The following is a 16413-nucleotide window of genomic DNA, read 5'->3' as shown; positions in this document are numbered from 1 at the left end:
CACAATTTCTACATCATTTCAGAACAGAGAAAGAATTACGTAAATGCCACAAAGTTTAGTCTAAACTATCCCATCAGCTGATGGACTGGAGAGGTGAACAGACCATAAGTAAGTGAAATACACACCTGTGCACTTCTCACACACATGTACCAGAGGTGCATTCCCACACGTGCTTCAGTTTGTTCGGCAGAATCTGCTCCTTTCCTCAGGTCAGGAGCCAGTGAGCAGGGGTTTTTTGCTTTACCACCTTTTAGTACAAGAAGGATGTTGAGTCACTGGACAGTGTCCAGAGAAGGGCAACGAAGCTGGTGAAGGATCTGGAGAACAAATCTTACGAGGAGCAGCTGAGGGAACTGGGATTGTTTAGTCTGGAGAAAAGGAGGCTGAGGGGAGAACACATTGCTCTCTACAACCACCTGAAAGGAGGGTGTAGGGAGGCTGGTGTCGGTCTCTTCTCCCAAGTAACATGCAATAGCACAAGAGGAAATGGCCTCAAGCTGCGGCAGGGGAGGTTTAGATTGGATATTAGGAAAAATTTCTTTACTGAAAGGGTAGAACAGGCTGCCAACAGAAGTGGTGGAGTCACCATCCCTAGAGGTGTTCAAAGAACATGTAGATGTGGCACTCCAGGACACGGTTTAGTAGGCAATGGTGGTGTTAGGCTGATGGTTGGATGTGATGATCTTGGAGGTCTTTTCCAACCTTAAAGATTCTGTTATTCTATGATTCTATGAATACTTATGACAACTGACAGGCCCTCAGCAAGTTATTCATGTCTTGTTTTGCTTCAGTTCATTTGCTTTACTGACTCTTCCCTGCATATGACATTACTACAAATGCAAAATGCAGATTTCATTTGGTAGCCTTTGTCTTACAACTTAATGCCCTTGTCAGCTCTTCATTTACAAGAGCTCTGCCTGCCTGCATGTGCTAGATCAAAGGAATGGCACTACTGAAGCATCCAGTCTTGATTTCTCAAGCAGAATAAAGGACACGAATCTTGACCCCATGGCTGACAATAAGCGAGCACAACACGGAGGCTCCGGGCCATTACACCTCACAGTATGGTGGGCAGAAGCCAAATTCTGCACTTTCTCAATGCCCAACACATTTGGAGTAGCTATGATGCACAGTGAGGACATATGTAAAAGTGTCACTCCAAGGCAAACGCCAGCACTAAAGATAGGAAGGTGAAAACACCCCAAGACATCAGTTTAATCATCTGGATGGACCAAGAGGAACCTCGTGCCTCCCTTATCAGTAAGCATGTGAAGAAAATGATGTAGATGAGTTAGAGTGTATGGGTTTGTCCATGACATGTATTTAAAAGCACAAGCTCCATTTGATAATCCACCCAAGGCAGAGAGCTTGAGCCTAGAAACTCAACATGAATTGCTTGGATATTCTGCATACCGAATAGGATCAATTTGTCTTTCTTGCCCTGTTGACTGTATTTTGTATCCCCCTTTCTTTAGTTGTGCAGGATCTGGGCCAGTTACACCTTCACTGGTGAAAGGTAGCATATATATCTATACAAACATATCATGTCTCTCTTCATATCTATGATACATCAAGGTGAGATCCTCTCACGTTCTCTTTGTAAATACACAGTGGTGGTGAAAGAAGGCACTGGTACAGATGATGTAGTGGTTTCTCCATCTATCCACCTTGTGTGCAGTATGATCACAAATGTTGTGGGTCCTACTTCCCATTATTTCTTTTGGCAGTGATGAGCAGTCTTCCAAAATTAGGTGTTCAAACCTTGGTGTTGAACTCACAACAGGAATGTTTAATGTGCATCGCCATTATTAAAGCATGTGGTGTTTTGCCTCTCCAGGTTTCAAGACAAAAGTTTTAGTTATTTTGTTTTGTGTTAAGCTGACTAGTACCTGCAGCTCCAGTGTGAGTGCTGAAAGTCCTCCTTCAGCACAGTGAGACAGTTGCCATGCTGCCCTGGCTTGTGCAAGGTAAACACTACAAGGAACCTGACCATGAAGAATGTTGTGATCCTTTACGCATCTAAAAACAAGAAGGTCTGTGAGCACACAAATTAGGGAAATCTGGTGATCCGAGGTTACGTCCCAGGCCTAATTGACTTGGACACCCAAGGAACAGGGTCCAACTGAATCTTTTCTGGCCATTTTGACACTACAGTATGAATTCTCCTGGATGATTACTGTAGGCAGGGATGGAATCACAGTAAAGTTTTCCCGCAGTGAAGGGGTGTCTGTCCGATTGGCAATATGTGTCACTCCTGGGAATTAGATTATCAACTTCAAAGTCACCATTAAAGCTACAGAAGAGAGATTGGTCAAGGGTTCAGAAGTTTGCAGGGAACAGAGAAGAGGAACTTAGCAGAGCCTAACAGAATTTTTCCCATCCCTATAGCATGGATGCCCAAAGCTCAGCTCCATCTCCCTTACAGACAGGAGAAACAGTGCATGTAAGTCTAATCATCCAAACTACTTTGGACATCTCCTTCCAGGCGAGATGAAATGCACCCCACACTGCATTTACTGTTTTGACTGATCACCGCTGATTGTAAGAGACCACAGATTAGAGCAGATGCAGACACCTACAAGGTAGACACATTTAATCAGGTGTGCTATAGACAGACAAACAGTGTGGGCATATGAAAAACAAATTCATAGAGAAAATAATTTTTTTTAAGGTTAGGGAAGGGAGCTGTAATAAATAATAGAGATTGATCCAAACACCAGCTGAAAAGTAGAAGCTCAACTATATCTGACCAGTACTGATGTTCGGGGTAAAAATTCCCAAAACATAGATGCCTCTTTGTCTCCCATATTCTTCAATTTCATGCACTAACTGCTTCCAATTGGAAAAGCCAGAAACAGAAATGCAAAAATTCCAGCCATAAGATTATTCTTGGCAGACTGTCAACTGAATTCTACACACCCAGAAGGCTAAATCCTTGGGCACTCAACTGTAGTTTTTACCAAGGTCTTCCTCAAGCAAAACTCCCACTGAAGGAGATTACACTGACTGTAAATCATGTATAAAGCTATCAAATGAGAGCTTCAGGGCTTGGACACGGATATTTGGGAAAGGTATTTTCAGGAGCTGACTCAAGTAGTGCTCTGAAATTTGAGATGGTCTAGATTTGGATGGAGGTGATTTGACCTTTCCTATCAATGAGCCTCATTTCTAAATTACCAGTTCAGCTTGTAGGCATTTCTTAAATCATTTAGAGAACCACATAAACACAAATGTTAACATCACTTACTGTTCATTTTCATAATACAGCTTGCCAATGGCCCAGGCAATGATGATTGGGCAAGGAATACCTGCAGGAGAGAAAAATCAGAAATTAATCGCAACCCATGTATGTATGGATGATACTCATTTCCATATGAGGATTTCTGAGAGGAGAGTCTTGGTTAATGAACTGGAAGACTCTAAATACAAGTGGTCCTATCTTGGCATCCTTGAGACATCCCAATGGCTAAGATCTCTTTATGTACAAATAAAAAAGATAATCTTAACAGGAGAAAACTCTAGTAGCACTAAGAAAAGTTAATAAAATTATTAACAAACACACATTTATATGTATATTTCTATGTAAGTGATCAGAACAATTTTGGCTAATTTTATAGACATCAATCTACTCTACCATGTGCAATGTGCTCTGTGTGTACGTATGGGTTCTTATCAAGGCCATACAAGGCCAACACAAACACTTGCAGGGTCCAAGAGCCATTGGGGGTGGTGAGGCAGGAGATCAGAGCTGAACTATACCTCTTGCTGAGGTGAAAGATGACCACTCAGCAGTGGTTGGTTTACAGGGCTTGCTTTACTCATCACTTGGTTTACAGGGCTTGCTTTCTCAGTTGCACCCAGAAGGTGCTACAGTAGTGCTCCTTGGGTGTGCAACCTCAGTGCAGAAGATGAGGTTTATTTGTACACTTAATGTCCCAGCAGTGCCACATCCTCTGCTTTCCAATTCCATTGTTATACCAGTCTCACATCCAGAGCCTTGCTCTTGTGCTCGCTTTGTGTTAGGCCTTCAGAGTCCAGCTGGTTTGAAGGAGGAAACAGGAAGTGAGGAATGGTAAGTGGAGCTGGCCTTTTGGCACAGACTTCCTGAGGAAATCAGGAACTTTTTCACCCAGGTGTTCCCCAGGCAAAGACTGGACTGATGTCAAAATTGGAGGAGGACAGTTTCCCCACTCTATTTCCCCCCAGCTCCATCCCTCATTCCAAGCTCCAGGTTCATGTACCTCTGAAATCACTGCCACTCTAAGGTGAATGCATGGACAGAGGCCCAGATTTGGAGACCCTCACTAGTTATCTGCTTCTTTCCCACTGGAAGCGACATGACTTATAACCTCATGTAGGAGTCAGCATGGTCAGTATCTGACGCCACCTTTTAACTTCCCATTTGTTGCATCTTCTGTGGGAAATGGAGGCTTTAAAGAGACGAAGCAGAGTGGAAAGAGAACCACCACACAGTAGGGATGTGTCTGAACTGCTGAGTGGTCATTTTTAACCTCAGCAAGAGGTATAGTTCAGCTCTGATCTCCTGCCCCACCATCCCCGATGGCTCTTGGACCTTACGAGTGTTTGTGCTGTCTTCCATCTTGTTTACCGTTGACTCACAGGGTCTGGTGCACTTGTTTCCCCCCATGTTCTTTCTAGGCATGAACAGATAAATTGTGGCCATGTCTTTTGTCCTAGAAGAAAACATTTTACTTTTCCTTGTGACACCAAGAACAGGGATTTGAGAATAAGAACAGTAAAACATTGTATATGGGAAGGCAAAGCAGAGCCAGAAAGCACCCAAAAGCATGAGAGGAAAGGTACATCCAGCTCACACCACTCCTACATCAGTAATCAGAGACCCAGAGGGCTCTGAGAGAGGTAGGGACCAAACCAGTCAGGGGATCTGAGAGAGCTGTGTGAGCAGCTGATACTCCAGTTTGGTGAGAGAACTGAAAAAAAAAAAGATTTCATGAATTCCCCACCTAAACATTTTTTTTTCTAGTACAGCTCCTCTTTCCTCCCGTTTGATTTTGGATTGAATGACATATTTTGTTTTAAAAGCTGTTTCTGCCTTCAAAACTGCAATTCAATTACTTCTGCTCAATTCTGAGAGGAAGAGGCATTTCTGAAAAAAATGTCATTCTACTTTCAGAAAAGAAAGTATTTGCAACTTCTTTCCACCTTTCTTCTTTCTACAGAAAAGAACTGACAAATTCACTACTTCTGTTCAACGTTGGATTTTGTATTCAAGAGAACAAGCTGCCTGCACAGGGCTTTGTCTTGCCAAATCTCTCCTGGCCAAGTTCAAAACATGGATATGTTGGTTAGAAAGGGCCTCTGAAGGTATCCACTCCAATCTCCTGCTCAAAGCAGAACCACCAACACCAGCCTGCCTCTGCTTTACTGAATTTTCCGTATCTCCAGGGTCAGAGATTTCACAGCTTCTCAGTCATCTGTTCCAGATGTTACCTTCCATCTGTTACCTTTTGGTAAATTTTCTGTTTTCTTAATGTCCAACTGGAACCTCCCAGTCTGCAATTTGTGACCATTGTCCCTCCTTATAACATCTGCTATTACCAAGAGGAATTCGGCTCCATCATCTTTATAAATATCTTTCAAACCATTCTCGCTACCTAACAGATTAAACAAGCTCATCTCCTTCAGCCTCACTTCGCAGGTCATGTCCTCTAGATCCCTGATTATACTGACAGCCTTCTACTCAATAATATCCAGTTTTTCCACATCCCTTTTATCATAGAATCACAGAATGGTTAGGGTTGGAAGGGACCTTCAAAGCCCACCCAGCCCAACCCCCCTGCAAGGAGCACGGACATGTCCAACCAGATCAGGTTGCTCAGAGCCCCGTCCAACCTGGCCTGGAACGTTTCCAGGGATGGGGCATCCACCACCTCTCTGGGCAACCTGTGCCAGTGTTCCCTCAGTGTAAATTTTTTTTTCCTTATGTCCAATCTGAATCTACCTCCCTCTACTTTAAAATCATTACCCCTTGTCATATCACAACAGGTCCTACTAAAGAGTTTCTCCCCATCTTTTCTGTAGGCCCCCTTTAGGTACTGGAAGATTGCTATGAGGTCTCCCTAAGAGACTCAAAACTGACCACAGTATTCTAAAGGTAGCCTACCAAACCTGAGTAGAAAATATCAGCAGCTTCCTTCAGTCTTCTGGCCACACTCCTAGTGCAGCTCAGTATGTGTTTTACCTCGTTCATCATGAGAAGACATTGATAGCTTATACTCAGCCTGCACCCGCGACAAGCCCTACACCCTTGTCAGTGGGGCTGCTACTCTGACAGGTCCCAGCCTGTACTGATGGACCAGCCTATAGTGAGGCAGCTAGGGAAAAGGAGCAGCCTTTGCCCTGGCCCAGGCTGACATACGAGGTAACAGGGCATGCAATGAGCCATTTTTCTGTCTTTGAGTACTCACAAGGATAGCAGAAAGATGATGTGACTTTGTTAAAGCCTGTTTTCTAGGAAAAAATCCCTCACCAGTCCAAAAGACAGCTGTAAGGTTAGACTGGCAGATAATTAGGCTTCTCTTCTAGTCAGCTCCTCACTTCAAAGCGTCTCATCTGTCTCTCGAGACTCAATGGTCCAGAGGGTATGGACCGCGCCTCTTCTGTTTCATGCCATCATGAGTAGCAGTGTACAAGGGGTTGTGATCACTGCTTTGCTGATCAAAGTGAAAGGAACATAGTGTGAATTGCTGCACTCCCAAAATGCTAAGCTTGGGAGTTCTTCTTCTTTCCTTACCATCAGATGCCTGAGGATCCAAATGAAGAAGACAAATCCAGCAACAACCTCTTAGCTTTATGTCATCACCGCAGTGAAAAACTAAACCTGGTCTCATGGTGTTCTGACAAAGTTAGGTTTGAATGTCAGATTTCACCATTGCGGGATTTTTAAAGTTTATTCTTGCTGCTATTATCTTTATCACTTTAATGCCAGGTACCACGTAACATCATTTTAAACACACGAGGCACTTACACCATCCTATGAAGAGAAAGACCCATTTCCGCAGCTTATCTGTGGAATAAGTCATCACTATAGCGGTGTGTAAGTAGCAGCCTTCCACAAACATCCAGAAGAAATTGGTCACCACAAAGTAATTGTAGACAGTGGTAATACATCGACACCAGGGCTGAAAAGGAAACAGAAAATAGTATTTTAAAATCATGGTGAGAACATTTAAAAGAGTCTATATCTTGTTATTCCCTTCAAAATCAATGGTAGAATTCATTTATGGGATGTAGATTTATACTTGTGACTTGGAATTGCAATATCTTAGGTGCTGTCATAGAATCATAGAATGGTTAGAGTTGGAAGGGACTTTTTAGGTCACCTAGTCCAACCCCCCTGCAAGGAGCAGGGACATCTCCAACCAGATCAGGTTGCTCAGAGCCCCATGCAACCTGGCCTGGAATGTTTCCAGGGATGGGGCATCCACCACCTCTCTGGGCAACCTGGGACAGTGTTCCACCACCCTCAGTATAAAAAATTTTTTCCTAATATCTAATCTAAATCTACCTCTCTCTATTTTGAAATCATTACCTCTTGTCCTGTCACAACAGGCCCTGATAAAGAGTCTCTCCCCGTCTTTCCTGTAGGCCCCCTTGAGGTACTGGAAGGCCGCTAAGGTCTCCCTGGAGCCTCCTCTTCTCCAGGCTGAACAGCCCCAGCTCTCTCAGCCTGGCCTCACAGCAGAGGTGTCAGGAACTGTAAGGGACTGACAGTTATGCCCGTGACTTTCTGCCGAGGCTTGGCTTTAACCACAACACGCAGGATCTCCTGGACCCCAGCATGTCTGGAAAGTTCCCATGCCACAAGGCATGTCCACACCAGCAGTGTGCAAACAGCTGAAGAAGCAGCCGTGTGGAAAGAAGACAAGAGGAGGCAGGTATTTGACTACAGATGATCTTTCAGAGAGGTACAGCCATAGCCTAGGGTTGTATCCAAAGGTGACATAAGAGTCTAAACATATCTTAGGCAGTATAACCCACCTGCCGAGCCATTCAAAGAAAATATAAGGTAGGAGTTAATGTCGCACTGTTCCTTCATTTCCACTGAAGGCAAGGAGCACCACTGACATTTAGAAAAAGCATATTTACTTTAAAGAGATGCTTTTATCAGCTACTTCATCCCCTCTGTTCCTGCCATCAGTGCTTCAGTTTTTAAGTCACATCGCTACACACATCACCTCAAATTTGCCATAACTTCAACAAGAATTTTTTGGTCAGGCTCAGTGTATCAGTAAAGGCATCTTCTCCCAACGGCTGTGCAGTGAGAGCACAGCTGTGGAATTCACAATTACAGAGAGGCAGATGGCAACATTACATCAATAAATCACAACTAACTGCTGGTGGTAATTTCCATCGTGCTACACACAGAAGTCTGAGAAAATTTCTTTCTGACCAAGCAGACATTCAGCGTATTCCCTGAAGCATGACATTAATTACCTATGTTAGCTGGTATCATTGATGTAATTTTGGTTTCACCATTCTCCAGCCTTTTAATTAACTCTACTAAAGGATCTGAAACTTTTGACCCTCAGTTAATTTTATTTCAGACTTCATATGCACGAGGTATTGATGATCTCTAGGCAGTCAACAGAGCAGCAGATGCACTATCAAACCCAGCAGAAATCTGTGGACTAAGAATTTATCAGACAAGAAACACAGTTACAAAATTATAGCCCATCCACAAGCTGTAATCACTTCTGTTTATTGATCTGAAGTAAACAGAAGACATCTTTCGGATTTGTTAAAGCTTTAATTTCTGTATTATTTCATTAAGATTTGAAATATAGTTTGGCTTCATCTTTAAAACGGGACTAAAAACCAAAACAACTCAGAAGATGAAACATTTTGTTTTCAAAGTTTTGTTTAAATTAAATTAAATTTTCTTTTTTTTCCCTCTCCTTTTGGCCTAAGCAAAGGAAAATAAAACCACAAACAAAAAAAAAAGCCAGACCCTATTTTTGGCTAACACCAAACAAACATTTTGGCTCTACTCTTGATTGACCCCCAAACTAGTAAGACTAGGTTTCCAAAGACTCTAAGACTCACATTTGATTTTTTTTAAGGTGCCCATTTCCACAAGAACTGTAAAAAATCATTTCATCTGAGCCTGCTGTTCCTGTCTCAGAATTGGCCAGTGGGCTGGGAAGGTACTGGGACAGATTCAGACAAATACACATGATGGTGGTGAGATCTCCCTCTGCATCTTTTCCATAGGAAACCAGAATAAAATGAATTTTGAGCAATTCCTTCTGGAATTTATTATTATTAAATCAAAAACAAAATTAGCAGAACTCATTAATTTATATAATTTCATTTATTTGACTGAGGATTCTTGATCCCCTTATGTATCCACCATTAGGCTCCAGATATCTTCAGCAATTCCCCTTCTTGATTTATTACCATAAGCACTATAACTTCATGCAAAATGTTTCCACGTTGAGTCCTTGATGCATTACTACTGATCAGCACAGAAGAGACAGCATCATTAGCTGGCGTAAATGATGGTGCTCCCATTGATTTCAGTGGTGTTATTGTGACTCTGGCTTATACCACAATAAGAACCTAACAAGTTATCACTGAGCTTTTACAAAGCACCTTCCAAAAAAACCTGCAGTGTTCTGCAGAGAAAAGATGAGTTAATGAAAACGGAGGCATGTGAGGATCTGTCCTTACATTTGCAGGTTTATATTTTCCTTGGCACATCGTGGTCACACTGTTAAAGGCATTTGAGCACCAGGCTCCAGCTGATTTTTCCTAAATAACTGTAAAAATCTGCATTAAGCTTTGCAGTACTGTCATGAGAGTAAATCACCAGCATAAAACTGTCAACAACAAAGCTTTTATACCACCATCTTCTGTAGCCTGAAAACGTCAAAAATAGACAAAGCAAGCAGTGAATGAATTAATAGAAGCTAAATCTTCCCAAAGGAGCACCTGCTTGAATAATAACACAAAGTTAGGCATAGCTGTCTCCAAAAACTTAGAATCTTAGACTTCTTTATCTAGGTACTAATGACTTTTCTGTTTGTTTTCCCAAAGTATGGGATTAAAGTTCAGATGTAAAATTTTACATTTAAAGTTAACCAAGGATGCTGGGTGCCCAGCTGACACTAAAATGAATGGATATCCAGGCTCCGGGGGTGGTTTTCAACTTCTACAGGACCAGTTCCTTCACGAGCGGAGCTACATTGACTAGTATCAGGTATGGATCCAGCTCATATTCTGTAGGCACTTTAGTCCACCTGCTTTCCAAAGAAAGGGAGTATGAAGAGGGTGTGTGTGTGTGTATATGTGTGCATGCGTGCATGTAGCATATTGTTATGTTTTCCTCGATTGTGGAGGAAAAAATCAGGGGACAACCCTAAAAGGAGAATATTCCAATACAAGAATATTAAAATGTGAATGAGAACAGTAAACACCTCGTCCAAAAGACTATCAAAAAGAACTGTTCCCCAAGAAAATCAAGATAAATGTTTTTTTTCTTTTGGAGTAGGTGCTTTTAATCTGCTCCAAAATTGATGTATTATTGGGGCTGCTTGGTCACCAAACAGGGGAAGCATTACAATGCTCATACAGGGACTGATTCAATGTCTTCACTCAAACCAGCATCTGAAGTTGGGAGTTACGTGAACAAACATGAAATTACATGGAAAGAAAGAAAAATGGGAGCATCGTGACACAACGCTTTTACCAAGAGTGCTCAATGCCGTGCAAAGAAGATGTCCCACTTCTTGCCCTCTTCTGCCTTCCCATGTTTGATTGTGTGGATCTGTCCAGTCTTTGAACTGGCTCTGACTCTCAAACTTCTATCAGAAAGCTGACTTAGATCACTATGCCAGCAAAAAAAAAACCAACACCCTCTTCCTTGCTTTTTTGTTGGCTAAGTCAGCTCTCCATCAGTTTAGTGAGTTCAGTTTCCAAGGCATCAAGAAGAGAAACAGAGCTAGTGCAAAAGAAGCAGGAGGAGCTGGAGCGAAGCATTTGGGGTCCCTGGAGGAATGAGCCATCTCCTTCAGTGACAGGGAGTTGCTGCTTGATGCAGCCCATATCACAGAACTTCATCCTCAAAGCCAACACAGTGAAGAAGGGATTAGCAGAAAAATGGAATTTTGTTTAAAAACCCCACAAAGATATCAACAAACAAAAACTGTACTGTTTCAGTCTCTATTTCTTATTTCCTCGGAAGTCCCACCGACCCCAGACAGTAAGCTGTTCAGTGTCATCAAAGTAGCTGACTGAGAGCCTCAATAGCCAAATCAATTATTTCTGTACCCTGTTTGTGGAGATGTTGCCCTCTGGAACGAACACTTTCCCTACACAAGTGCACATCACTGCAAGATGCTCCGACAAAAATGTTCAAGAACACCAAATTTTGTGTCTCACACAATACTGTGTCTCACAGTGTATACATTCGGAAAGTATCCATGGTCAATGAAGACAGAAGAAAAGCTTTGGGCAGGATTTTTACTTAAAAAACCCCTTTGATATTCATTAATGAGGAAATAAATGAAAATTTAGAAAATCTAAGCTCATTTACTTCATCTTTTTGAAATTTAATGAAAGTCACTCTGAGCATGTGGATAGGTGCCCTTTGTGATACTTCTATCAGTTGAACAAATTCAGTGTCCCTCAACAGGCTGCCTCCAAGCACTTACTTCATTGCTTTCATGTATATTGTGATCTATCATTTGAAGCAGGAACCACATCACATTCCTCAGGATGAATGTGGTGATCAAATTCCAGTGGATAATATTCCGCAGGCATCTGATACTCCTAAAGAGGGAAACACATTTAAAGAGTGAATACATACACATATACATTAATGACTATATAAAATAAACAAGCTTATTCTATTCACTTGCAAAATTCCTCATGGTTTATCCCCCTCCATTACTTCTCCTGCACTATGAAACAGGAGGTTTGTCTGTCCAGTGGGTCAACAATAACAGCCTAAGAGGCTGTCTGCAGCTTATATCTCTACCAGCAAGCATAGCTGGGTCTGGTCCCATTCTCTGGCTCTCAGGGTAAATTGCACAGCCAGTGCCAAAGAACAAAACTTGGATTTTACAGTGGAGTCACAACACAAATAAATGACATAAATACAAAACAGCAACAGGGGGATGGCAAAATCTGTTCTTCTTTTCCTTGCTATATAACTTTCTTCCAGAAACCATACAGCATAACTTTTTCAAACCCACGTACAATTTGTCTGGATAACATGAGGAGCTCCCTTCGACAATAATCAATTCAAGCAAGGGAAACAGGATCTACTGGGAAGACCCAAATATTCAAATGGTCATTTAATCCTTGGTTATCACCATTGCTCCCCTCCACTCCATCCCATCAGCTCTATTATAACGTCAACTGGAATTGATAAGCCTCTAAACAACAAGGCTGCACTGGAGTCTGTTGCATTGTTCACAGAAGGAGATTTGGTGGCAAATATCTGCTTTGCAGTGGCAAAACTGGAACAGTTTTCATTCTCTTGAACAGGCTTGCCTGTGTGAAGCTCAAAGTTTTCAGTCCTATTAATACAATAGCAGAGCATGGACCTCCTGGTTTCCAGTCCCAAGATCAGTTGGCTGTACCAAGCTTTTTTAAGGTAGAGCTGCATTTTCTCCTTCACCACAAAATATCTGTGTCTGGTTTTAGTCCTTCCCTAGGACTAGGATCCCCCTTCCAGCTGCAATGCAAAATATGAGCACAACGTCAAATATGAGCTACAATGAGTGGGGATTGGGATAGAGTGCCATGAAACAAAAGAGGGGACATCATCAATAGTGCTTGCTGCTGACAATGGCTCCAGGAGGCAGCCAGTGCAGGATGCTGATGCCAGCAACCAAAGCATCACTGAAGCTAGACAGAAAGTTAATCATTCGGCCATCTGAGACAAGATCATTTGTCTTCTTCTTTGTGAAATGGTAAAGGAAGGTGAGTGGCAAGTTGCAATTTTGCAATTAAATGATCCTTTGTCAGCTAAACACAAAACACTCCAGTGATTAAAATCATGTCCACAGGGGTTCAAATGGTCAGTGCATTTGCTGGGATCATCAGGTTAGGATTCTGCATTTGCCATAACACTGGACAAAAACAGACAGCGGTGTTCTCAAACCTGCTCGACTGTAGCTGACTGCAGCTCACCCCACCGACAGCAAAAAGAGAAGGCACAATCCAGTACCCAGCTTTGCTGTTGCCTCAGGTCTTTTGCACGACAAACAAGCCAGCCTTCTTAATAACAAAGACTATTTTGCTATCATAAAACACTTATTGCACTTTTCCTAGGACTCAATTAGTCAGTTTTAGGGCCAGAAGCAATTCTGTTATGTCCTTCAGCCTCACAAATCTCTCAAAGATTTCACAGCAATCCAGAAAAAAAACGAATAGAAGACCTCCCGCATAGGAGACACTGCAACTTAGAGAAAGATGCTTAGAGGTATAACCCTACTAAGTCAATGTCAAAATAGCTTCTGAGCTTAACAACTCAGGCTCCAGGTATGAAATTGGTATTTGGTTTTGAGAGCCTCAGTGACTCATGATTGGAGTCAATTTGGAAAACAAATCTCCAGCTGCTCAGATCCATTCCCTTTGATTTAGGTTACAAAACCCCAAAGCGTTGCTCTCAGTGTAACTTGTGCTACCAGGGGACATGTCAGAGACATCTCACTTTGAAAATCTCACTTCTAACAAAAGGCACATGCCCACAGTCAGGCTTTCAAAGAAATAAGAAATCAAAACCTACTGCCTTTCATTCTGAACCCCAGGAACCTATCTGGCTCTGGACAGACTTGGAAACACACTATTAAGATCTGTTCTCTGTTGATCATTCTGTACATAAACGTCCTGCGGCTGCTGTTCATCCGGATGTTATGTTCACTCCTTCAGGTTAAGGATTAGCAGTTTAAGGAAGGAGTTTGAAACATTGCTTCTAGGGAGAGAGGAAGGCAGGGGACCAGAGACTGAGAAAATTCAGGTCAAAGTGTAGAGTTACTAGCATGAAATTAATTGCTTTTGAGAGCTCTAACAACAAAAGAGATCCAGCACGCTTCCCATCTGAATCTACATCTTGACAAAGAGAACATAAAAGAATGGAAAAAAAAATCCTTGCTGCATGCCTCCATTTAGCTGCAGTTTAATCACCCCATATGCTGGAACATCACTACATCTGGCTGGAAGAAACCTTATTCCCACAAGACTTAGAGCAGGACATTGGAGTGGCAACAGAGGCAAAGAGCATCAAACAAAGAGTTGTAGACTTTTTGGTTCAGTTTATAAAAAGAGCTTTTCGCCCAGTAGGATCCTAGTCATCAAAACCACATTTTCTTCTGTGTCCTGGAATATAAAGACAAACTCAGCATCTACCGGCTGTATGATCTTTGCCCTCCTCACCACTTCTTGGTTCATCCTCTTTTGTCTTCTTTGCCTACCAGTTTGCATCTGGCCATTAGCTTTTTTTTTTTTTTTTTTTTTGATTGCAAGAAGCTTGGGGTAAAGGCAAACTTTTAGTGATGTCTGTTTAGGACCCAGAGCAAGAGGGTCTGGTCTGTGGTGGGAACTCCCAGGGTCTACGGATAATTATGACCAAAATTCTCCTTGTTTTCAAAAAGCCACATGTGCCAAGGGAAGATGTGTTCCTGGTGTAAAATTAAATAAACTATAAACGTAGCCAGCAGCTGGAATTTACCGAAATGAAGCCTGCTGCCTTGGCAAAGCAGCACAAACAGGTGAGGGACAGGATTTGCTTTTGTGATGGCTGGGATACTACTGTCCTGGTGTTAATAGCAGTTAGGGTTTTAATAGCACTCTTAATAGCAGTTAGGGAAGCACCAGTACAGTCTGGCTGCGAAAGACATGTCTGAAAGTATGGGGAGAAAGATGGGGAGAAACTCTTCAGTAGGGCCTGTTGTAATAGGACATGGGGCAATGGTTTTAAAATAGAGGGAGGTAGATTCAGACTGGATAAAAGGCAAAAAATTTTTACACTGAGAGTGGTGGAACACTGTCCCAGGTTGCCCAGAGAGGTGGTGGATGCCCCATCCCTGGAAACATTCCAGGCCAGGTTGGCCAGGGCTGTGAGCAACCTGATCTGGTTGGAGATGTCCCTGCTTCTTGCACGGGGGTTGGACTGGATGGGCTTTAAAGGTCCCTTCCAACCCAAACCGTTCTATGAAAGCACTGCAGAGTTTCTCAACAGCTCAGGCAGTGATGTAAGCCCAGCCACTGAATGGTTTTAACTGTTTCCCTTTTTCTTCCCCCCCCCTCCCCTTTCCTTTTAATAAGAGTCCCAACTGGAGACTCAAAGTTTGTTTTTGTTTGTAGGGAGCCCAGAGCACATGGTTTCTGTTTGTCTCCGTCTCCTAACTACTACTACTAGCACAGAAATGAGTGGCAGTAATGCAATTCATAGCCAAGGGCAGGAAAAGCGTGAGAAATAACTGTGTCAGGTTTATAGTGGGGAGGGGAAAACAGCAGGGTTAATAAAGTGTGCAGAGGCTGCAGGGCACAGCAGTTGAGGACTGCAGGTAAGGCAACTGGTGTAAGAAGGGAAAGATCTCTTGCCAGCCACCTGAGAAAGCTGCTCTCATTTCCAGGCACTGCTGGTGAATGTTATTATCATAATTTAGTATGGGCAAAGCATCTAGAGGGATACTGAGATGAAAGTCCCCTCATTTCAGGCACTATTCATGTGAGACTGTTCTGCTGTCCGCAGTGGGATGGGGAGGAGAAGCAGGAGAAAAAGAAAGGCAAAACTCACAGGTTTGGATAAAACCAGTTTAACAGAACAACAAAGGAAGAGAAAATAGAAAGGCAGAAAAGAAAAATAATAACAGAATACACTAAGCACATGATTCCCAGTATAATAGCTCACAGCAGATCCTGACACTCAGCTCATTCCCAAGCAGCAAAAAACCCACCCCCTCAGCATCACCCCCACTTTATACACTGAGCATGAGGTCAGATGGTATTGAACAGCCCTTTGGCTAATTTGGGTAAGCTGTCCCAGCTGTTGGTTAATTGGTAAGCTATTCCAGCTCTGTCCTCCAGCCAGCTCCAGCTCCTTTCCCAGCTCCAGTGAATATTAACTCTATCCTAGCTGGAACCAGGACAGGTGGACAGGGAATGAAGGACATGATGTCCCAGATTAGGCAACAAACGTAGTGAGTAATGGGAGACCTTCAGCACAGCTGATCTTTGGTGAAAGGACAAAGCCGACCTTGTCATACTGACTCATCTCAAAGCCTGAGGAAGAAACTCATAATACTCATTAGGGGTAATCTGTCCTCCACTGGTCTTTTCCTGGCTCTCGGTAGATGGAAGGTAGCTTGAATTTATAAGCCTTAATTTAAATTTAAATAGTCCCGTTATTCATGAAAT

The 16413-nt window shown here is 42.6% G+C and overlaps 1 protein-coding gene across 2 annotated transcripts in view; it reads right to left on the bottom strand.

The window, feature by feature from the left end:
- The window catches only part of CRHR2 (corticotropin releasing hormone receptor 2), a 157169-nt gene that overhangs the window by 36596 nt on the left and 104160 nt on the right, over positions 1-16413 (bottom strand). For both annotated transcript variants that reach the window (XM_086741511.1, XM_086741512.1), the window contains 3 exons: positions 11697-11814; positions 7010-7163; positions 3248-3308 (listed from right to left, as the gene is read on the bottom strand). In XM_086741511.1, the coding sequence (XP_086597637.1) occupies positions 3248-3308; positions 7010-7163; positions 11697-11814 (333 nt within the window). The remainder of the gene's footprint in view (positions 1-3247; positions 3309-7009; positions 7164-11696; positions 11815-16413) is intronic.

The sequence above is a fragment of the Chlamydotis macqueenii genome, chromosome 2 (assembly GCF_036417535.1).
Source record: "Chlamydotis macqueenii isolate bChlMac1 chromosome 2, bChlMac1.mat, whole genome shotgun sequence".
NCBI lineage: Eukaryota > Metazoa > Chordata > Aves > Otidiformes > Otididae > Chlamydotis > Chlamydotis macqueenii.
This window is presented reverse-complemented; position numbering and strand designations above follow the sequence as displayed.